General features: G+C 39.3%; 1 protein-coding gene across 2 annotated transcripts; it reads left to right on the top strand.

The window, feature by feature from the left end:
- The first annotated feature begins 15,584 nt into the window (after positions 1 to 15,584).
- LOC133818582 (protein PTST, chloroplastic) lies at positions 15,585 to 22,419 on the top strand. 2 transcript variants are annotated; one of them, XM_062251543.1, is made up of 8 exons: positions 15,585 to 15,817; positions 15,934 to 15,967; positions 16,205 to 16,511; positions 16,662 to 16,751; positions 20,498 to 20,566; positions 21,465 to 21,570; positions 21,863 to 21,935; positions 22,036 to 22,083. In XM_062251543.1, coding segments are annotated over exons 2-8 (666 nt in total). In that variant the 5' UTR covers positions 15,585 to 15,817; positions 15,934 to 15,947; the 3' UTR covers positions 22,037 to 22,083. The 2 variants fall into 2 exon arrangements, with proteins under 2 accessions (XP_062107527.1, XP_062107526.1); XM_062251542.1 differs by having other exon boundaries at positions 15,590 to 15,817; positions 21,863 to 21,951; positions 22,036 to 22,419.
- Positions 22,420 to 24,554: the final 2,135 nt, after the last annotated feature.

Raw genomic sequence — 24,554 nt, 5'->3', positions numbered from 1 at the left:
TTAAATGACTTGTTTAGCAAGTCTTGCACATTTATAAACACACAGTGTAACGGTCTTGGCTATCCAGGGCATTACACCAGTGGATGGACTCTGTTCGATCATCGACAAGATAATTATTGATAAGTCAAATCTCGCGATTAGGTGTGACCAATCTGGTCGCCTACTTTCATTTACTTCCTCTTGAATATGTTATCTCGTAATAATTACATTTATTATATTTTCTTTTATTTACTTGATATGCTGATCTTAATTGTAATTAAGGCCCATTGGCCCATGTAACCCCCTTGAGCCTATAAATAAGAATTAAAGAGCTTAAGGAAGGGACTTTTGCATTTTTTATCTGGGTATTCAGAGAAAAGAGCATAGTGTGATTATCCACCGAGATTATAATCCTCTCAAGAATTGTGAAACTCCTGAACCCTAGTTCATTGATCACAATATTGGGATTCAATATCAATAAGAACACTAAGTGGACGTAGGTCATTACCATCTAGTTGGGGCCGAACCACTATAAATTGTTTGTGTTATTTGCTTTCCATTTGATTCTCTTCTTGTTTTCCTTTTGTTCTTTATCGTTTATTTGACTTCGTGTCGTTGGCCAAATCGAGGGTCAACATTTTGGTGCTTTCATTGAGAGAATTATTTCGAGACTTCAAAAAGATCAAATGGCTAAGACATCCAAGAAAACTGGGCAGACTGCTGGCACTGCATCCACTCAGCCTCCTCCCCCAAATGTGGTTGAAAATGAGCCACACTTGGATTTCGAGGGGGAAGAAATAGATTTTGAAACGCTGAGGACAACACTAAGTGTGTTGCAAGACGAATTGGCCAATCTGAGGGCCAATCAAGAGAATGCGGCAAAGACCTTGGCGCTACAGCAGAGGGAAATCGAGCGTCAGCATCAGGAACTGAATGAGCGGCAGGCAGACATGGAACGCCGGCAGAGAGATGCCACAGCTGCCTTAGAAGCAGTCATTCAGTTGGCTCAGGGACAAGCTGCATCGGCTTCTCAACCGGATCAGTCACCAAACGCACCACCAAACCGGGCCCCAAACCCGAGTCCTCCACTTCAGCCGGCAAGCCCTCAAAGGCCGAAGCAACCGCCTGCTACTCAACAGGATATCCCAATTCAGGATCCTAAGCAGCAGCCACCTTCTCAAGCTGGTCGAGGCAATCCTCGGCGCCAGAGGCAGAATAGGGCTGGGCAGCCTCCCCGAAGCCCTAGACGCCCAGTGGTCGATGAGCCAAATCCACCGAGCAGGGGGCAATGTCTTCTGCTAACAGAAGGCACACTGAGTCAGGCTCTGTGGTCAGGGGACCCCCACAGCATAATAATGCACGGGACCCACCGACCAACTCAGGCCTCCCCCTGACACTCGTGAGATGCCAGCTAGAGGAGGAAACAACATGACCAGCCGGTCGCGCTATAGTCTGTTGCAGTTTAGGGACGACCATGATTATAATGAGGCCGGATCTGGCAGGAGAAATGCTGGTCGAGGTCATGAAGGAAGAGGCGGAGATAGGAACCCCCCACCAAGAGAAAATAGGCCTACGAGCCAGAACGTCATGGGGCAGCCTAGACAGCATAACGCCTTTGATCAGTTGGGCGCTAGTGAGCAAAGGTGCAGAGATGATGACCTGAGGGACGTGCTCAAAGACAAGCGCGAGAGGCACGATGAGCACACTCCTTCGGCACCAATCGCCCCAGCAATCCCAGACGTTGTGCAGGCCCAAATTGATGCACTAAATCAGGCTGTCCATCAGCTAGTGGGAAGCTGGACATCCCACATCGAGTATGATCGGAGGAGAGGTACTCTGTTTGTACAGAGGATTGCTGTAGCGGAAACCCCCAGCAAGTTCAAGATGCCAATACTGCTGAACTTCGATGGGTATGGGGACCCAGTATCTCATGTAAACAAGTTTGAGACACAGATGGACATCCAGAAGGTATCGGACGATGTCCGTTGCAGGATTTTCTCAGCCACCCTATCTGACACTGCGCAGGAGTGGTTCTTTAAATTCCCTCCTGCTAGTATTGTATTATGGGAAATGTTCGTGAGGGAATTCTACGGACAATTCTACGCTGGTCGTGTGCATCCAACTAAAGCCAATCAGCTGGTCGAGATTTGACAAAAGGAGGAGGAACCCTTAAAAGAATACGTCCAACGTTTCATGCAAGCCACTGCTGGGGCAAAACTGTTGGAGATGAAGGGAAAATGATGGCCCAAACTGCTGGGGTAAGGCGTCATTCTCCCGTCTGGAACAACTTAAGAAAGAATGGGGTGAAGAATACCCAGGAGTTTCTTGATCGAGCAAATCAGTATATCAAGCTCGAGGATGCGATAGCCAACGAAGGGAAATCGCCTGCAAAAGACAAGGGACCAAAGGAAGACCCCTCTAAAGCCACCAGCGGGTCGGATAAACCCAATGGCAATGGCAAAGGCAACGGGAACTGGAATGGTAAAAACGGTGGAAAAAGGACGAACAATGAGTCGTCAATGTCCGAAAATAAATGCCCCAAAGGCAATAGGTATGAGCAAAGATTCACCAACTATACGCCCCTTGTCGAGATTAGAGCAGAGGTCTACTAGGCGACCACCTTTAATGTCCCTTATAAGCGACCATCACCTATAAGGAAGGATATCTCCAAGAGAGATACAACAAAATTTTGTCGTTTTCACAACAACTACGGACATGACACTAATGAGTGTAACCAGTTGAAGGACAAGATTGAGTTCCTTATCAGACAAGGATGGCTAAGGAGATAAGTGCAAGCCACAGGAGGTTCTCAACGAGAGGCGCAAGGAGGCATCGAGCAGGCGCCTGCACGCCAACACTCGCCACCTTTACAGCTAGCTCCTATGGCAGGTACGTTACTCACCATATGTGGCAGCCCACACCTTGCCGGAGATAGTGGGAAGGCAAGGGAGCGATATGCTCATACCTTCGCCACGACCAGGACATCGAGATGATGGGTGTGGAGGATCGAGCGCCTAAAAAAGCTCGAACATAGGAAGAGTTAATAACTTTCTCTGAGGACGATGCTCAACATGTCCGATTCCCACACTCGAACCCACTGGTCGTGGACGTCCAAATTGCCAACATGATGGTTAAGAGGGTGTTGGTTGACACAGGGAGCTTAATCAACATCTTGTACAAATCTTCGTTAGAAAGGATGAAGTTGTCCGTGAAGGACTTGGAGCCATGTAACCAGACCATTTATGGTTTTTCCGACGAAGGGCTCGCACCAACGGGGTCAATTAGACTTCCAGTTACCACAGGAACTGCGCCCTCTAACAGGACATTACTCACTAATTTTATAGTAGTTGATTGTCCTTCCGCGTACAATGCAGTAATTGGAAGACCTATTCTGGTCGACCTGCGAGCTGTGACCTCAGTTTGGCACCTTGCCATGAAATTCCCAATTGACGCAGGGATAGGATGCGTATTGGGAAACCAACGAGAAGCGAGGGAATGCTATGTTAGGAACGAGTTTCCTAATACGCAGCGGAATGGTGGTGGGGTTGGCCCAATGTACAACAAAAATTTTGTAACATATTTAAACTACCTTTAAATATGCGGATCCATTAATATACATACATTAATCATAAGCAAGTTAAGGATAGAATTCATACATCTTGAAGCCTATCAAGTGTCCTTGCTATCTTTTCGTATTTAGAACGATCTTCCTATCCAAGCTGCTCCCACGTACTCACACCAAGATCTTCCAAAGCGTTCTCTACACCTCAAGAAGTGTGTGGGCACTTAGAGAATGAATGATAGTTTATTTGTGATTCTACTTGATGTACTCAACACATGAGATCAAGAGAATATGCCTAAGAATTGGTTCTTCATTTTCAGGGAGAGAAAACTATCGTTCTATTTTTTTCACAGAGCGAATAGATTGAGTTGTCTCACTTATCTGAATATTTTTCTGATTAGTCATACTTAAAAGAAAATATTCAAATTTTAAAAAATAAATTTGTAACCATTTTATAATTTACTTTTTAATTAATTAATTAATTGTTCTATTAATGAAAAAATCAAAAAACTAATTTTTGAATTATCCATTAATTAATTAATTAAATAAATAAAAATAAAAATCATATCCCTGAAAATTGCCCTACACGCCCTGTGTGTGCACGTGTAGCCTCCCTAATTTTAGGGATGTTGGTTTTTCAATTTTTATTTAATTATTTATTCAAACTACTTTGTCAGATAAGATCTAATAACCTAATAACTAATTCAAATTTGAATTCAAATTTAAATTAATTATCTTTTTAATTAATTATCAAATATAATTAATTATTTGAATAAATATTAATCTTTTAAATTCAAATCCAATTTGAACTTATCATATTATTATCTCCCACTCAAATAAAGATATTTAATTAATTCTATCAATTAATTAAATCCAATATTTTTCGAAAATAAATATTTAATTTATTATAATTTCAAAAATTATAATTAATTAATTATTTAATTAAATTTTGAAATTAATTTAATTATTCAATATAATTTCAAAAAATTATACAATAATTAAATATTAATTAATTTTGTTAACTACAACTAATTTTTAATTAATTAATTAATCACTATTATCATATAATTGCATATTTGGCGTGAAGAACAATTTCTTCTTAAATATGTCTTTAAACTATTTTTCCCTTCATATTAACTCTTACCTTGAACAGTGTTGATATAGTCGCTATAGGGACCTATGGACCTATAATTCCAAGCTCCAATAAATTTGAGATTATTAATTAAACTCTTTAAGTAAATAATCTTAATTTATTAATCTCATGATTATTCCACTATAAATATGAGACTGCACACTTATAATTATAGACATTTCATTTACTGAGTACTTTACAATCATAAAGTGTCCATTGATATAATCATTGCATACAACTTAACCCTCTAATAATGGTTCATAATTAATCGGGAATAAAATTACCATTTTACCCTTTTAATTATCTCTTGTTTCCTTAAGTACCATTGACTTTACTAGTGAAGGTTAATTCATAACTAAATTATGAATTTGAGCTCAATAACCTTTCAGTCCCAAAAGTCAACCCTTAAGAGAACCATTATTCAATCTCTTGGGAGAAGGCATAGATTCCATATCTGTATACTATGTCCCGAGCCATCTATATTAATGAGTTCCCAAAACAAAAGTTTCTAGCCTGATCATTCTGACAAACCATAACAAGTGAATCAAAGAACTCATATAACATAAACAGGAGTTCATAGTAACTTCAGGATTAAGATCTATTTGTATATGATCATTAGTTGATATATTTAATTAATACTTCGAAACGGTATTTAACTAAGTATTAATAAACATATCTGGTCCAGTTCTATATATTCTCTAATATATAAAGCACCCCCACTAAAGTGTCCTACCACACTAGTGATCCGAATCTAGATCACATGTATTCATAATACTAGTGGACCGTACTTGCAGTAATTAATCTAAAGATTCCATAACTTTATTTTACTGCGAACTATTCAAGTTCATTTATCTCAAACACAATCCTCCCATACCAATACGTGTTTGAAATCACATATATGAACTTAGGAATTTTCCTGATATATACATAATATTATCACAGAATAATATAGTCCATAAAATATATGCATAACAAATTCAATTTATTTATTTATTTCATTAAAACAATGTCTACTACATATGCTTTCAGGGAACATTTCCAACATGCTACAACTCCTCGATATCTAAGGCAAAGAAAGGTGGATCAAGGGAAGCCGCCGGAAAAGAGTTGCAAACAGCCAATGAAGTACAAGCCCAATCAGGTGATTGTGTCACCAAATAGGGTGTTGCTCAAAGTGAGGATATGGACTTGGATCCTCGCTTTGGGGATTTTGATGAAGAAGTGGGACCAATCAAGGACCTCGAGGAGGTCCAACTCGATGAAGCAGTTCCGACCAGGGTTGTGAAAGTCAGTAAAAACTTAGAGACAACAGCAAAACAAAAGCTGGTGGAATTTTTGAAGAAAAATCAGGGAGTTTTTGTCTGGTCGCATAAAGACATGGTTGGGATTAACCCAACAGTTATCAGTCATGTCCTAAATATAGATAAAAGCTTTCCACAAGTGAAACAAAAGAGAAGGCTCCTCGACAAAGACAGATCAATGGCTCTGAAGGAAGAAGTTGATAAGCTAAAGGAGAATGGATTCATCAGGGTAGCATTTTATCCATCGTGGGTCTCTAATCCCGTACTAGTACCCAAGTCGAATGGCAAGTGGAGAACATACGTGGATTTCACAAACCTTAATAAAGCCTGCCCTAAAGATTGTTTCCCACTCCCTAGAATTGACTAGCTGGTCGATGCCACTGCAGGACATGAGATCCTGTCATTCATGGATGCATAATCTGGGTACAATCAGATCAATATGCATCCACCTGATGATAATCACACTAGCTTTTGGACCGATACAGGGCTTTATTGTTACAAAGTAATGCCCTTCGGTTTGAAAAATGCTGGTGTAACTTACCAGCGATTGGTCAATCAAATGTTTAAAGAGCTGATCAGTACAAACATGGAAGTGTATGTAGATGACATGCTGGTTAAGTCGAAAAAGGCAGAAGGACACATTGAGGATTGGCAAGAATGCTTCAATGTCTTGAACAAGTACCAAATGAAACTGAATCCCCTCAAGTTTTCCTTCGGAGTTGGATTAGGGAAATTTTTGGGATTTATAGCAAACTCACGAGGAATTGAAGTTAATCCCAAAAAGATCAAGGCCCTGATCGATATGAAATCGCCAACAAAGATCAAAGATGTTCAAAGTTTAACCGGAAGAATCACTGCTCTAAGTAGATTTATCTCCAAATCGACAAATAAGTGCATCCCGTTTTTTAATCTACTTAGAGGCAATAAGAAATTTGAATGGAGGGAGGAGTGCGAACAGGCTTTCCAGGCTTTGAAGTCTCATATGTCGCAGCCACCGATTCTATCTAAACCGGTTGAAAAGGAAACTTTGTTCATCTATTTGGCGGTCACAGAATATGCTGCAAGTGCTGTCTTGGTAAGGGAGGAAGAAAATGTGCAGAAGGCCGTATATTATGTAAGTAAAAGGCTAATAGGAGCAGAGCTGCGGTATCCTCCAATCGAAAAATTAGCCTACTGCTTGATTTTAGCCTCCAGAAATTTGCGGCCATACTTTCAAGCTCACCCCATCACTGTACTAACCGACCAGCCCCTACGGCAAGTTTTGCAGAAGCCAGAAGCCGCTGGTTTTTTGTTGAAATGGGCAGTTGAACTTGGACAGTTTGAAATTTCTTACTTGCCACGAACAGTGATAAAAGGACAAGCTCTGGCCAATTTTTTCGCATAGCTCATTGGGCTTCAAGATGATGAATAGATAGAAGAGCATGAGCCTCACAACCAAACTCCCTCTTGGAAGTTATTTACAGACGATTCTTCTAATGAACATCACGCTGGAGCCGGAGTGATTTTGATAACGCCTGAAGGACATCGATTCCACTGCACGATTAGATTCGACTTCACGACATCCAACAACGAAGCCGAGTATGAAGCACTGCTCGTAGGTTTACGGTTAGCCAAGGACATGAACATAAAGTCACTTGAAATCTATAATGACTCCCAGTTGGTGGTTAATCAGATTATTGGAGAGTACCAAGCCCAAGGGCTGAAGATGGTTGCTTACTTGGACAAAGCAAAGGATATGTTGGCACAGTTTGAAAAGTATACTCTCCTGCAAGTACCTCGTGACCAAAATTCAAACGCTAATGATTTGGCCAAGTTAGCGAGTGCCAAGGATGCTGACACTCTGAATATAGTACCTTGTGAACGGCTGTCCGCACCAAGCATCCAAGTAGAAGAAACCTCTCTGGTGATTTAGGCGGCGGATACATGGATGGCACCTTTCATTGAGTACTTGACGCATGGTGCGTTGCCAATGGACAGAAACAAAGCCAGGATTCTTTAGTGGCAGGCTGCTAGGTTCATCTTGGTCGACAGAATTCTGTACCAAAGAGGATACTCTATGCCACTCCTCAGGTGTATTTCAAAAGAAAAGGCCAAAGAATTAATGAGAGAGGTCCATGAAGGCTTTTGTGGGGACCACGCTGGGACAGAGTTTATCGAAAAAGATCCTAAGGCAAGGATACTTCTGGCCAACAATGAATGAAGACTCGATGGAATTTGTTCGAAAATGCAACAAGTGCTAGAGATTCTCCAAGATTCTGCGGGCATCCCCTAATGAGCTAAAGCAGATGCAAAGTCCGTGCCCATTCGCAGTATGGGGTATAGACCTAATTGGATCTTTGCCCACAGGGAAAGGCAGCGTCAAATACGCCATGGTGGCTATTGATTACATCACAAAGTGGGCCGAAGATGAGCCACTTGCAACCATAACGACCAAGAAAGTATTGGGCTTTGTGGTAAAAAACATAGTGTGTCGCTATGGATTACCAAGAAAAATTGTCTCAAACAACGGCACGCAGCTTGATAATGATATGTTCATGGATTTTTGCGAGCGACATGGAATTATCAAAAGCTTTTCTTTAGTTGCTCACCCGTAGGCAAACGGGCAAGTCGAGGCTGTCAATAAAACACTGAAGGATACTCTGAAGAAAAGACTTGAGGAAGCAAAAGGGGCATGGCCAAAGCCGTTGCCTGAAGTCCTCTGGTCATACAGAACATCTCATCGAACAGCAACGGGCCATACTCCATTTTCCTTAGCTTATGGATATGAGGCTATGTTGCCTATTGAATTAGATCTGCCATCACATCGACAGATAGCATACGATCAAGACAATAATAGCCAGTTATTGATGGAATCTTTGGATTTGATTGATGAAAGGCGCGAGCAAGCCCAACTCCGAGTAGCAGCTTACCAGCAAAAGGTCGCCCGGTATTTCAACTCCAAAGTATGAGAAAGGAAGTTTAATGTGGGAAATCTAGTACTCAGAAGAGTCTTCCTTAACACCCACAATCAAGCTGTTAGAGTACTCGGACTCAACTGGGAAGGACTCTACCAAATCGAAGAAGTCCTCCAACTAGGCACTTACAAACTTGCTCGCTTAAATGGAGATCTCATTCCTCGCTATTGGAATGGAGAACACCTGCGCAAGTACTATCAATAAACAATTCTTCTTAAAGAATTTACTTGTATTAATTTTACTTTTTACAAGTTTACGAACAAGGGTTGGTCATTCTTGTGACTGATCACTTATAAGTGTAAGATCATATTCTTGATCATGTGTACATACACGATTGCCCATTTATTACGAGAAATAAAAAGGACTGTGCGTAGCCAGTCAATCTTGCAAACTATTGTATTTATTACAAGTATTTGCTCATTACGTGTGTTGTTTTGATATATTATCGTTTTAAAATCTATACTACGAGTAGAAATGTTCGAATAGGTTTTGGTCAAGGCAAGTGACCGAGGACCTAAAGCTCCTCAATCACTTGGGGGGCATATAAGGTATCTAGTAAGCAAAATATATCAACAGGTATGTAAACACACGAGCAAAATAAGTGAAAGCATGCTACGGTACTTAGAGTATTTTTCAAAATTTTGTATTTTGTCAAATCAAACCAAAGTGTTATGCTAAGTTCGGTCATGCGAACAGATGTTATAGTAAAATACAAATATTATAATATCAAAAATGAAATCCTTTACCCAGTGAGCAGTTACTACTCGGATGTAATTGTCTATTAAAAGAAAAGATGCCCGTGCAGCAATAAAAATAAAAATTGTCTTGACTACAGGATAAAATTAAAGAAAAACAAGAAAATTATGAAGCATCAGGAGGGTCCTGAGGAGGTGGTTGGTCGACAGAGGCCCCAACTTCCACTTCTACGCCTTCAATGCCCATGGCCAAGGAGATCTCAGGGGAGGCTGGGATTTTTGCTCTCTCCGCTTCCTCTAGGTGAGCGAGGCACTTGTTTATTTGATATTGCCTCAGGCGCTCGGAAAGATAGTTGAAATCAGCCTCGCGGTTGTGCTTCCAAAATGCGTAAAAGCAGTTGAAGGTAGCACCCTTGTATCTCTCCAAATTGCTGGCATTGGTCTCCTCGAGCTCTTTTACGCGTTCCTCTAGCCCCTCAGTCTCCTTTCTACTAATGACCAAATCATCCTCAAGCTTTTTGGCTTCCTGGTAGTTAAGCTTAGAAGACTCCTTATACTTCTCTTTAGTCTCAATGGCTTTGGTTAAAGTTGCCTGGTGTTGTTTGAGATCTTAGGCCAACTTGGCCTTCTGATCGAGCAGTTCAGCGTTAGCCTTCTCGATTGCTTTTAGCTGTTCAGCATGTTTGGCCTTGGTTGCTTCAAGCTGCTCGGTATGATTAGCTTCGGGCGTCTTGAGCTCCTCAATATGTTTAGCCTCAGACGCTTGGAGTTGAGTGATCAAAGCCCCCGAGCGGCGCCAACTGGCGGTCATAGTTAGCATTCCCTGCAATCAGATAAAGAGATAAGGTGATGACAGAAAATGACAAGGTAAATAAATAAAGCTCAGCAAGTGGTGATATCTTACACTGGCTATTTCATTCAGTGCGCAGTTAATAATATGGTCGACTTCCATGGAGTCAGTATTAGTGATAGCCTCTTGGTTGCGACGATGCCTCGATAGTTTAGTCAACCTTTCCTTGGCCGAAGTGAGCACGATGCTTGTCAAGGTGTCTTTTGTTTGGGCAAGAGGCGTCTGGCTAGTTGGTGCCTGAGGAGGTGTCTAATCGGGTGCTGGAGGGGAAGATTGATAGGTTGGAGCTGGAGGAGACGTCTGGTCGAGGGGTGACGGAGGGGGTGTTGTTTCCTTTGAAGGAACCTCTACTGGAGGATCCCCAATCCGAGCCTTTTTCGTCGGAGGAGCCTTGCTGCTCTCTGTGCGGTGTTGCTTGCTCTCCTTCTTCTTGCTCGAAGGTGCAGCAGATACGTTGTAAAGCTCGAACAGATCTTCAAATGACATGGCTGCAAAATAGAAATGAACAGTCAGATAATGTGGATGGAGGTGTCTACTAAATCAAGGAAATAAGTTCAAGGAAATCATAAGTAAAAAATACCCGAGCTACAACTACTAGTCGCTACATTATTAACTGTACTACCGCTACACTCACTCACTGCCTGGAAGAAATCTAAATTTAAATTGGGTGTGTATTTAAAGTTGTCGTCCCCGTCAAATAAATGACAAGGAATGGACAAACTGTCTAAGAGTGAGATGTCAGTACCGTTCTCATCTGAAGATTCATCAATGGGCGCAAGGTGTTCAGAAACTTTCTTTTTGCCCTTTCCCAATGGAGTAGGGGGAGCAGCTGCTCGCGGGGTGCTGGAGGGTTCCCTGATTGTCACCATAGTTGTCCTCCTCCTCGGAGGTTGTGACACGTCCTGGTGCTGCTCGGGAACTTCTCCACCAGTAGCACTCCCCGCCGTTGATTCCCTCACATCCTGGTGAGGTGCCAGAAGACCAACTAGCCTTAGATTGGCTTCCGTGACCAGCTCTTTGCACTTTTTTCTATGTCCTTCATGCTGGCTAGGGAAGCTTCTCGTATCTCCATTTCTGGAGTAGGAGCTGGTCGGCGCCATGGACCTGAAGGGCACTATAATTCTAAGGAATGCATAGAAAAACTATAAGAATTTAAGCGACCAGTGAATAAAGAATTTACCTCCTTCAGTGAAGGCCAAGTTGTTGGCAACCAGGTTTGTGGTTAAAAAGTACTCCTGGAAGTACTTTCCTACATTAGACTTGTAGGTAGTCTCACTGAGGAAAGTGCGAGCAAATTCCTGATGACAGAAATGAAAAAACCCAGTGTTGTTTTGGTTGGGGTTGGACTTGAGATCGAACAGGTAGTTGATCTCATGCGGTGTAGGCACAAGCCACTTCTTGTGGCTGTATAAGATATAGAGAGCAGAGAGCATTCTATATCCATTTGGGGTAATTTGAAAGGGGGCGACCTCAAAATAGTTGGCCACCCCCTGGAAGAATGGACGAAGAGGCAAGGTTGCCCCTACCACACTATGGAATCTCGACCAGGCGCTGAAGGTGCCCCCAGGAAAGTTCACCCGCTGGTCGATGGAAGGTTTAGTTAGGGTTATCCCAGAAAGTCCGTACTTTTTGAGATAGTTCCCTACCATCCTAACAGTAATGTTGCTAGGAGGTACCACGTACCATTCGACCTCTGGTCGAAGGATGTCCCGAAGTTGGGCTTTTGCTTGGGTTCCTGGCTGGGATGTGTTTTCGGGTGGAGGGCTAGTCGAAGGATTTTCAACCTGAGGAGCAGGCTATTTGGCAGAAGAAGGGGTTGTTTTCTTTTTCTTGTGAGTGGTATGTTTTACTCGACCCATGTTTTGTGGGCTGGTTGAGGGATTATCTGAAGGGTTGCGAGAGAAAGGAATTTCCCGGATTAGCAACGACGGTTGTTCCTTATCCTCGAGCAGTTGGGCAAGCAGGTCGTCGTCAATTGGCCTCTCACCTCCCCACGGGTCGTGCATGAAAATCTGCGAGCAGAGAAAGGGAGATGAGAATCTACGACCAAAAGACCAAGAAGTGTGAAAGTTGGAATAACGTCGCTCGTGTATAAAAGTTAAGCTTTTATACGACCAGCAACTTTCTAACAAAAATACTAGGTTCTATGCGAATAGTTTGGAAAATGGATCAAAAATCAAAAGTGAAAAGTTTTTCAGGAAAATCTTTTTCGATTCTGAAGGGGCGGGAAAAAACCCAGTTTTTCTACAAGCTTAAAAATCAATTTTTACTTCAATTTTACGTCCTAAATTAATAATCCAAACTACCAAACCGACTCCTAACCCCTGCAAAGTGTTATTTTCCTATCATATTGGGTTCGGATTAACATATCCATTTACCCCAAACACAATTTCTTCAAAGATGTTCAAGAGCTCAAAATATAAATGGAGGAAAAACAGATATTGCATGGCATCTCAACGACTGAAAGGTTTGAGAAACTTACTTGGATAGAAGTTGGAGTAAATTTCTGAGACGCTAAGTCGATTTGGCTGGGCAGGAACTTCAAGGATCGTCAAAGACCGTCTGAGTTTCTGAGTTTTTACACCTTGTTCTTCGGTGTTCTTGAGGATAAGGTTAAACGTAAAAAGTGAAAAAGGATTCTAAGGGGTTATTTATATTAATCGAGGAGCAGTTACCAATGTAATCATATGGGGTAACTTTCCAAGGCGTGGGTAAGTGCAATAGCCGTCAGACCACTTTTGGGAAACCGAAAAAAGATGATTAGTTGCTTTTTTTTACAAGGCATGGACAACTCTAACAGATTTGATGGGGCATACGAAAGGTCGGTCACTTAAGTTTACTTTATGCTGGTCGCAGTAAAATAATCTTGGGGGACAAATGTTTACCCAAAAATGGCTCTTGATGACGTGGCAAGAATTTCTTCTGCGTGGCTGGCGCGTGGCAGTTTCTAGTGGATGGACTCTGTTCAATCATCGACCAGATAATTATTGATAAGTCAAATCTCGCGATTAAGTGCGACCAATCTGGTCGCATACTTTCATTTACTTCCTGTTGTATATGCTATCTCGTAATAATTACATTTATTATATTTCCTTTTATTTACTTGATACGCTGATCTTAATTGTAATTAAGGCCCGTTGGCCCCATGTAACCCCCTTGAGCCTATTAATAAGAATTAAAGAGCTTAAGGAAGAGACTTTTGAATTTTTGATCTGGGTATTTAGAGAAAAGAGCATAGTGTGATTATCCACCGAGATTGTAATCCTCTCAAGAATTGTGAAACTCCTGAACCCTAGTTCATTGATCACAATATTGGGATTCAATATCAATAAGAACACTAAGTGGACGTAGGTCATTACCATCTAGTTGGGGCCGAACCACTATAAATCGTTTGTGTTCTTTGCTTTCCATTTGATTCTCTTCTTGTTTTCCTTTTGTTCTTTATCGTTTATTTGACTCCGTGTCATTGGTCAAATCGAGAGTCAACAATATTATAGGTCTATGGTCCCCATATCACCTCTGTCCTATACTGTCAATAGTAAGGATGTCAAAAGAAAGATTTGTAGAGAGAAAAATCTAATTGCAAATGAATTAATTTTTTAAGGCAAGGAAATAATTATGTGATAATTATGAACAATTGATTAATTATGAATTAATGAATTATTTTACTATATAATTTTTATTTTGAAAAACTATAGATTAAAAGAAATATTAATCATGTTTGGATTAATATAAAAAGATAGATTACTAATTATCTTATTTAGAATAAGATATTTATTTATTTATTTTAAAATGATATATTTATTTTGGGATAAACATATTATCTTAAATATTGATTAAACAAACAAATGAGAAAATTATGGATAACCTTAATAGTGTGGTGAGACGCACTCAATGAATAGTGAGTGTGGTGCCACACACATGGATTTTCTATCTATGGGATTTGAATTTTGAATTTCAAAATTAATTATTTAATTATTCTTTTCAAATATGATTTAAAATTAAATAATTAAATATGTTATAACTGATCAGTTTTATTTTAATAAAATAAATATTAATTAATTAAGTTAATTATCTTTATAAAACTGAAAAAGCGATACTTTCAAGAATAAGTTGTTTTAAACAATTAAAAAGTTTAGACGGTCAAACTCTCTATTTGAAAAGAAAGCGATAGTTTTTCTAAACCTGAAAAACTATTCAACATATCTTCTCTCAATCAAACATTTCAATATCTCATGTGTTGAGTACATCTAGAGAGTTCTAAATCAACATTTTGAATGCTACGTGTCCACACACATCCTTGTGTGTTTGAATATTAGTTTGGAAGATCGTTGATTTATACAAAAAAATTCATAGATACTTGATAGGCTTCAAGAAGTAATCTCTAATCTATTTGTATGTGATTTAATATATCTATATATGTATGATCGTGATTGGTATTAATAATTTTTTTTTAAAAATCTCATTCTGCTGCGTATCTTTGATTTACACTTTTAATATCAATACTAAATTCCTCTATAAATAAGAGGAGATGAGATAAAAATAAGGGGAGACAATTCATAATGCCAAAAATCCATTATTATATAGACAAGTCCTTGTGTAATATCAATGTGAAGGAGGATTGTAGAATAACTGACAACATAGGTTTGCCGAAAACTATGGTTCTTCAAGCTTGAATATCAATAAAAGTGACTAAGTGGACGTAACGAGAGACGAACCACTATAAAATATGGTATTATTTATTTTATTATATCTCTATTTTTGAATCCATGATTTTATGTTCTTGAGTTAACGAAAAACAGTGTCTAACACTTATTTTTTTTAAGTTTTTGTACTTTAACATAATTTTGATAATTTTTTACAAAATTGCATCTATCTAAAATTTTTAATTATCTAAATTTTTTTGACTAGGGGAGTGCTGGAGGCGATTATGCAAAGTTCAAAATGATTTAAAAAAAAAATAGGCCATTTTGCATGTCACTAAAATTTCATTTTCCCACAAAAGAAAAAAAAAAATTTCAGAAATAAATTTTCATTTTGGCGTGCTATTGGTGCACCCTCTCGTACACCTTATCATTATCCCCATGTCTCACTAAGTCACTAACCTGAACTGAATAAATAAGAAACCCTTTTGTAAAAAACAAAAAGAGGTTAATAAAAAAGACTATACTCTTTCTGTTATCTTTATAAACGAGAAACCATTGTTCTGGGTCTTGAGTCGGATTCCATTATCAACGAGCAGAGGCATCACCGTTATGTTTCACTGGTCAAATGCTTTCGTGGACTTGTTTTTCACAGTGATCAACATTTGATTTCTGTTTGTGTACTTCATTTTGTTACACAGGTTTGATTTCAAATGCTTTGTTTCTAAGTTAGTTTCTTTGTCTAACTAATGGGTCTTTTATTTCGTTCAAGAGATGGGCCTCTTATTCATTATTATTATTTTATTTATTTTCTCAGGTGGGATTTTCAAGATGGAGATGGGTTCAGCAAGGTAGGTCTTTTTGATGTTTACTGAATACATAGCTTAGTTGTTTTTTCCTCATAGTAAATATTTTCAACACAAGCTATGATGTGGTTTGACATTTAGGTTATTTGTTGGTGTGAATTGATGTATTATGCTTTGTCTATGATACTTTATTAGTTTTTGGTTCAAGAATTTTAAGAATCACTTGATTCGACATTGTTTCGGTTCGGCTTATCGTACTTTCTTGTTTCGTAATTGGTGTAGGTGCTGTCTTGTAAAACAAGTACCATGTTTGTCCTGGTATACAGGAACATTTTGTAAGAAAAATGTTCACCAATTTCCACATTATATGGCATCTTTGAATTTGAAGATGGGCCATCAGAGATTGAATCAGTGTCAAGCTTCTATTGGGAGGGATCATATGAATTATGCGTGTCAGAGGATGTATTGTATGCCTATTAACGTGGAGGAGTCTTCATCTCTAGAATCAGAAATCAGTTCTGACAATGGAGAGTCAGCATCTAAGGATTCACCAGAGGAGCTTCTTGCTCAACCATTTAGCAGTAACGAGGTATGCACATTGTCACCGCATGAACCTGATTGAAACTTATGTATCATTAGATTCGATAAATCTTATCAATGTAATAGTCACCACTACCACTAATTTGTCTGTTCTTTAGTTCCTAATGTAATAGTTAATCTGTGTTGAAACTTATCACAGCTGAAGGCTCTGCTGGCCGACTCTGAAAGGGCAAACCTTCTTAGAAAATTAAGTGAAGCCAATCAACAAAACAGGTTCCTCAAGCGGCAGGTACAATTCATGCAGTAGTTCCGTTTCACCAGCTCACGTTGTCTTTTGTCTTCTACTATTATGCACATGGATTTGGTTGGATGCTGTTCGTACTTAATATGATCACATGATAGTGGAAAATGTGTGATTATTAGTAACCCAATAATAAGTTTTGAAGTTGTCATTTGTATGTAGGTTTTGTTTGTTTAGCATGTTTCTTGGTTGTGAAGAAACTATAGCTTGAAGGCCTGGATGTAAAATTTGAAATGGAGAGTGAAAGAGAAGATGGATTAACCCAAGAGGGATAGCTCAAATGGTTAGGCATGTGGTTTGCTTCCACAAGGTCTGAGGTTCAATTCTCTCCTAGGTACCTACACAACAATTGTTATAGTTTCTTGGTCCACAAATATTGTAGGGTTAGGCAGGGAGGCTAGGTTTTGAAAAAAAAAATTAACAGAAAAATGGATGGGTTAATGGTATAAAAATAAACATAATATGCTTACACTTTTTACTTTTTGAAGCTATTGAAATGGTGAGCTTGAGAGAGAAAGGAAGAACATAGACCTTAATATCCTATACTCCATATTTTGTACATGCTTGAAAATTTTGGCACTTGAATAGCCCAATTTTTTATATAAACTAAATCTACTAAGGAAATTTTGAGATGAATACTGTTATCCATATTTTCACCTTGAACACGTGACATTGTCAAGTGGGCCTCTTAGGCCCTCAAGAGAGATCAAGGCCTATCAAATACTGAGCAACTAGAGGCCCTGGAGGCCCAGACCCGTCTTAGCTTCAACGACTGGTGAATAATCTTATAGTAAAGGGCTCAGACCTGAGACATAGGCCTGAACCAACTTCATGGACTCACCCAATCTCCACCCTCTGGGGTTTAGATCATTGTGGTAGACAGTCCATCCCAAGGGACGGATCCCACCATGTGGGATCCGGATGAAGTCTCCGGTTTCATCCTCTCGATCCAACTCACTACCAGGATCTTTCCTTCGATCCGTCATCGTTAGCTGATGACCATCCTAGTAGAAGAACCCGAACCTTGGTAAACGAACCTGAACCTTGGTAAATGAGCCCGGACCATGTGTCTGGGTAGATCAAGGCCAGTTCTTCATGCAGCTGATGTGTCCCCGAGAAATCCGGCAGTTGGTCTCTCTAACTAACTTGTCGAAAGGGATACGCACGGAATGTAGGATGTTTCTAGGGAACGGTACTGCCAATACTCTGACAGATCTTGTCCCCAGAATCCCCCTGGTAGCCCACGCGGATCAGTCCGTACCAACATACAAATGGCAGCTGTAAAACTCTACTACGCTTAAGTTGGCCCATTGGGCCTAGATTAACATGTAATCATGTTACACTCGTGTATTATAGTTATGTTAGAGAGCACTTATGATTATATCCATATTGAGCTCGGATTAGTCTGGCCCAAACTACATGACCACCTATAAATAAGGTTATTTGTGCACTGTAGCAGGGATCTGATTTTCTCTTGTATGCATAAATGCTGCTGAACTTTTAGAAAACCTCCATTATTAAACTCTCTAAAACTCAATACTAGTGACTCGTGAACTAAGGCTCATTAACGGTCCAATCACGTAAAAACTTTGATCTTGTTCCTTTCTTTGCATTTCTTTCTAGCTCTTATTTCTAAATATATTTATAGTTTCCAAAAAACTCGGTAAACAATTACTTTTTGTTCTCAGTAACTTATGTCACAATCAATTTATGTACTATCATGTATTCCTGATTTGAAAGTAATATGCTCCTGGGAGAAAATATAGTGAAAAGATAAGGATGCTATTATTTGAGTCCATAAGACACTCTCCTGTCTTGAATTTGATATATATGATAGGCCTCCTTTTAGGTTTACTTATGCTAGGAGAAAGAAATATGTTTAAAAGTATGTGTGGGACAAGAATATAGAGGGAATGTGAGGCTTTTAGGGTAGTGGGGTGGAATTGGCAAATTGGATAGATAGAATAATATCTAGCAGAGTCATTTGAGGAGAGTGGAGTGCGTGAGGCTACTGGGACCATCAGATCATTCTAGAGTTGTACAACAGCTCTTCCTCATTGGGAAAGTCTAGGTCTCTCGAATACTTCATTAGCTTTGTCCTTTTCTTTTTGCATGCAATGAAGTCTTTCTATTCCATTTGCTATCTTTCTCTTTTTGGTTACTACCTTAACAGGGCAGGGCATATCAATCGGTATCAAGCAAGAAATATGAAGTATGTCAGCAAAATAAACACTTAGCAATGTCATCCGCTTAGCTTTTACAGCCTGTACAGTTACCAAAGCTTGTTTGGGAAGATTGACATTGGATTTCATGGTTGGGTTGCCCAAGTAAGATGGGGTTGACACTATTTTTGTTGTCATCGTTTGATTAAGTGTGCTTATTTTATTCAGCTCAAACACCCAAACACTCATACACCCATACAACGCTAGATCAGTGGATGAAGATTTATAGAAGAATGTTGTCAACTTACATGGCATACCGCATGTTATTATTATATTTGATATCTGATAGAGACAAGGTTTTATTGAGCCATGCTTGGGCAAAATTATTCAGGTTGCTAGGAACTAAATTGCATCACAACATGACCTATCACCCACAAATGACTGACGGATGACTGAGATAGTAAACAGGTACTTGGAAACCTGTTTGAGCTGTTTTGTTTCGGAGCAGCCTAGAAAGTGGGGTAAGTGGTTGGGGGCATGACCCTCCCTCATTTTCATGCTACACTTCCAATTCTACCTCTGTTTTCACGGTAGAATGAATGCTCGAGGAACATGATGGTTGCCTGGACGACTTGGAAATGCACCTTTCTAGAGCTTAGCAGAGAATGAAAATTCCAGGTTCATAAGAAACCAAGGGATCTCTCATTTAAAGTAGGAGAGATGGTGTTTGTAAAGCTCAGGCCTTATATGCAGAAGTCATTAGCAGCCAGCCATGCGTAATGAGAAGCTAGCTGCAAGGTATTATGGGCCATTTTAGGTGCTGTCTAAAGTTGGCGAGGTTGCTTATAAGCTGGAATATTTAGCTTCTTCAGCTGTGCATCCCATTTTTCCATGTTTCGCAGCTTTGCAAGACTGCTGGGTTTCAGACGTTTCAGACTCTTCTCCTATGCTGCCACTGCAATAAAATGCTGATTTGGAATTAGTTGTTGAACCTGCTGCAGTTCTTGGAGTGCGTCCAGCAGGATATCATACTTCCAGTGTTCCTCAAGTGCTTATTCAGTGAAAGGATCTGCAATCTTTTGATGCAACTTGGGAGAGCTTTGATGCTATATGTTCACGGTTTCCAGATTTCCACCTTGAGGGCAAGTGAAGGATTGGTTGGGGGTAATGAAAGGGCTCCTGTAAGGTTTATGACAAAGAAATATGTTTAGAAGTATGCATGGGGCAAGGTTATATAGTGGGAAAGTGAGGCTTTTTGGGTGGTGTGGTGGATTTGGCAAATTGGATAAATAGTTAGTTATTTTTTTGAAAGGATAAATAGTTACTTAGAATATTGTCTAGCAGGGGGGTATTGGAGGAGAGTGGAGTGAAGCTACTGGGGACCATCTGATTATTTTAGAAGTGTACAAGCTCTTTCTTATTCGGAGAGTCCAGGTCTTATCTATTTTGCATGCAATAAAGACTATCCATTCCATTTTCTATCCTTTTCTTTTTGGTTACTAAGCAGGGCATTTTTAATTTACCAGCAACAAAATCCTGTAAACCTTAATCTTCTATCTGTTATCTTTGCAGTTGCACATAAAGGAGGAAGCCTTGGTGGAATTCAAAAGTGAACTTGCTGTAATTGAACTTGAAATTCAGGTACCACCACAATCTTCTCTTATCTCTTCCTTTTCTGCATGAATATTTTGTTCTCACCAGAGCAATTCCAAGGTCAATGTTATTATTCACATTTGGGTGTTCCGTCTGGATTGCACAGCATAGAGGAGTTGAAATTTAAGCATACTTTATATAGATTGTTTTTATGCCCATAATTACCACATATGTCTGCATCAAATGTCCTATTGCTCAAAACCAGTACTAAAAAATTTCACACTAAATAACAATGAATGCCCGCTCCCATCAGATCATTTACATTTTCATTTTGTCCAAAACTGCCACCTTTTGAGGCCTACCTTTTCAGCCATTATTTGATTGTGTGCCCCATAATTTATGAATCAGTAGTAAATAGTTGGGTTTAGAGTTGCTAGTAATTAATAATTATGCTGTAAAACTCTAGATAGCACATTTTGGACTGGTTGGATACTGTTGTGAAAAGGTGCAGACATAGAGTAATTGTAATGTTCTCTTTATCCACATCATCAACTTTAGGAAGACTTACTTATCTCGTCTCCCAGGCATGTTGTACTCTTCATTTTGACTAGGTCAATATATGCCCTAGACACATCATTTAGTGTTGAGGACATCCCAACATCTTTTTTAAGACACCTTCGAAAAGGACGTCAAATTAAGCATCTTGATTCTACATTACTTAGACATAGAGAAATTATTTTGCTGTATGTTTTTGAATTTTTGAAACTTAAATGTTTGCCAAGCACATGGTGACCAAATGGATCTCTTGAAGAAATTGATTATTTAATATAAATATAAATCCATTGGACTTCTGTCATCATGCATTACATTGTTAATAGATCTTTTTAAGGCTACACTTTGTGAAATAATGTTCGATCATTTTTAATATCGTGAGTTGTTTGAACAGGCATTAGTCAAACTTGCAGAAGAAATAGCCAAATCTGGCATTCCAGAGGGCTCAAGAAAGATCAATGGAAAATATATTCAATCTCACTTACTTTCCCGACTTGAAGGTATAGTCATGTTGGATATTTTTAATGATTGTTTAGAATTATGTCCTCATGTTCTACTGTTATTATGTGATAGTAATGATCTCGATATATCTGACTGGGAAAAATATTTACACAGAATGTTTTTGGTACAAAGAAAATTGCATATTTGTTAACATGTGCTTATGATTTGTAACTTCAGGATCTGATTTGATGTGTTAGGTTTCTGTCCCCATTTGGTGGAGTAGCTCTTAAAATTCTAAAGTCGCTAGAAATTTTATTAAATATTTGTTTGTGTCTTTATTGCAATTTGAAGCTGTAATTGAGAAGTTGGAGGAGCAGATCAAGGATGTTGGTGCTGCACGGTCCAAGGAGGTTCCCTTATTTTGGTATGGCATGGCAGAGGTGAGTTGGTACTTGTTTTCTCTTGTGAAAGTACATTGTGCATTGTAATATAGTGAAAGCATATTCTTGTTTTTGGTATATTAGAGTGTCCAAGTGATGGGCAGCTTTGATGGGTGGAACCAAGGAGAATATTTGTCTTCAGAATATACTGGTTCTTACACTAAGTTCTCAACCACATTGATGCTAAGACCTGGAAAGTATGAAATCAAGTTCTTGGTAGATGGAGAGTGGCAGCTCTCTCCAGAATATCCAATCATTGGCGAAGGATTAATGATAAATAACTTGTTAATTGTCCGGTGAAATTCCGTGACCTATGAGTCTTTGTATAATTTGTAACTAGAATTAGATATACCCAACCATTTTACATCTGACATTTCTTCTAATGTGCATCATTTCAGTTTGCACTGGTGAGGCTTTTGTGATAATAATGGTCCTTTTAGATTTAATGGATTTTGCGTATTTAGTGCATCTACTATTATTTTCAGTTCATTCGAAAAAATCATATCGCCAAGAAAATGCATACTGTGTATTATTTTGTTGTGTTGAAATGTTTCATTTATTTTTACCAACATAAAAATAGGAGTCCTAATTGAATGAACGAGTATTAGGAATATTTTTTTTTTACTAGCTTTAGGAAATTAAAAAAAAAATACGGGATTGTGGTTTTTAGATCGGGCATGAACTTTGTGGTTTTTCTTAACAAATGGGATGGTTAAACTCACTTGAAATTTGTGGTCTTTTGAAATTTACCCTTTGTTTAGTAGGAAGGATTTGTGGATTTGTAAGGAAAGGAGAGGTATGGAAAGAGAGTTAGATTCCGTTGTTATTATTATTATTATTGAATAAAATGCAATACTTCATTGATAATCAAGGCTGAAGTTCAGCCATTACAAGTTCATGACCACTAAACTTTTGGTCCTTCCAAAGATAAAGCTAGTTTTACCAACGAGTGTGCAACAGAATTTGCATTTCTAGGACAGAGTACAACACTCATAGCAGGCATGGAACTACAAACTTTGAAAAAATCCTGCATAATTTTACCAAAAACAAATAAGTCCTAATGGTTTGCAGCTGCATGGACAACCCTTTTGCAATCTGATTCAATAATGATTGAAAAGTATCCCAATCGTGTACACAATAAAGCACCCTGAAGGAGAGCCAATGCCTGTGCAATGGAGGATCAAAACTAGCAACCATGGGGGTTGCCGAAGCACTAAGGACTGCACCACAAGTATCACGCATTATAACCCCCAAGCCTACTTTGCAATTGCTGCTATCAAGACCAGCATCTACATTTATTTTTACAAGCCTACTTGGTGGACGCTGCCATCGTGGTAGAGAAGCAGGTGGACCCGTTGACACTGGGCTCCTTATAGGAGCTGGTGTTTGACAACTTTCAAAGAAGTTCAGTCCAGCGAAGGACACCCCAGTAAGGCATGATGGGTAGTTTCCATACAACAATGACATAGAGAACATTCAATATCTATACCCATTCCATGTCTCTTAAGATTGGCCTTGGAAGGTATCCAGTTGAGAGATGCTCTCCAAACAAAAAGCTTCACCGGTGGCACTAAATTGAGAGCCCAAAAGTATTGCCACCAACGTGAATGGTCATCTGAAGGAGACGCTTGGCCAAATTTAGACGTACGCATTAATGCCCAATAACCACTCTCAACTTTATAGTGTCCTGATTCCTCATAGTGCCAAATAAGTTGATCGTGTCTAGTATGGCGTGCTGCCCTCTTGCACACCTACATGGGGCCATTTATAGTATGAGCACGCCTTGGTGCTCGATTATTAGTCTTGTATGTACCAAGCAATCTCATGGGTAGGTAGTGATACTCTTGAAATTATATATATGTTTCTTAGGCAAAAATCATATATGTTTCTGGAGAGACATTTATACTTAGGAATGCTCCTCAGGGGAGGTGACTTGGTGACTTAGGAAAGCATCATGACCACCAGCAGACAGAGACTTAAGTTGTGTACTTCTTTGCTCTATCAATGTCATAATAAAACGATGTTTATCCATACTTGTTCGTGTATGCTTTCTCATTGTCTGTGTTGCTTGTTTGTTGCCATCGTTGGATCATCGCATGTCACTTGCCTTTGTTGTATGATTATGTGTTGTGTGGACATATCTATGGGATCACTTGCTTTGTGCTTGCTCATACTTCGTTATTGCTCGTCACATGTATGGTACGTGTTCATGGCTAACCAATGAGTTTGTTTGCATGCAAGCATGAGTTTTAGACTTGTTAGCTTGCAGTGTCATCAAGTGTCACATGTTCCGACTACTTGGAGAGCCAAATAGCTGGCCCGTGACATCTAGCGTGTAAAGACAAGGGAGCTGACAGAATATCCCTTGCTTCACTTTCGCAAAAAGACTATCTAATAAGTTGTTCATTCTACCTACCCGTCATCTCCATGAACGAACTAACATGGGTATCTACATCAAAAACACGGGCAGAATGGGATAGGGAGGCATCTTTCTTCAACATTTATTTGTCAGCGTAATTGGATATATCACACCATGACCTACATGCCAGCGTGCACTATGTAAGAATAATTCCATCCCCCAAAAGATGCTTCTCCAAAGATAC

Source organism: Humulus lupulus, chromosome 2 (assembly GCF_963169125.1).
Source record: "Humulus lupulus chromosome 2, drHumLupu1.1, whole genome shotgun sequence".
Classification (NCBI taxonomy): Eukaryota; Viridiplantae; Streptophyta; class Magnoliopsida; order Rosales; family Cannabaceae; genus Humulus; species Humulus lupulus.
The sequence above is the reverse complement of the archived record's forward strand: the minus strand, read 5'-3'. Positions and strand labels throughout refer to the sequence as shown.

Bases quoted from the DNA above. Each gene is read 5' to 3' on its own strand.
- LOC133818582 (XM_062251542.1), top strand. From the start codon at position 15,948: ATGGAGATGGGTTCAGCAAG. The intron at 16,512-16,661 runs GTATGCACATTG...AACTTATCACAG, and splicing joins AACCATTTAGCAGTAACGAG to CTGAAGGCTCTGCTGGCCGA. The intron at 21,952-22,035 runs GTGAGTTGGTAC...TTGGTATATTAG, and splicing joins TTTGGTATGGCATGGCAGAG to AGTGTCCAAGTGATGGGCAG.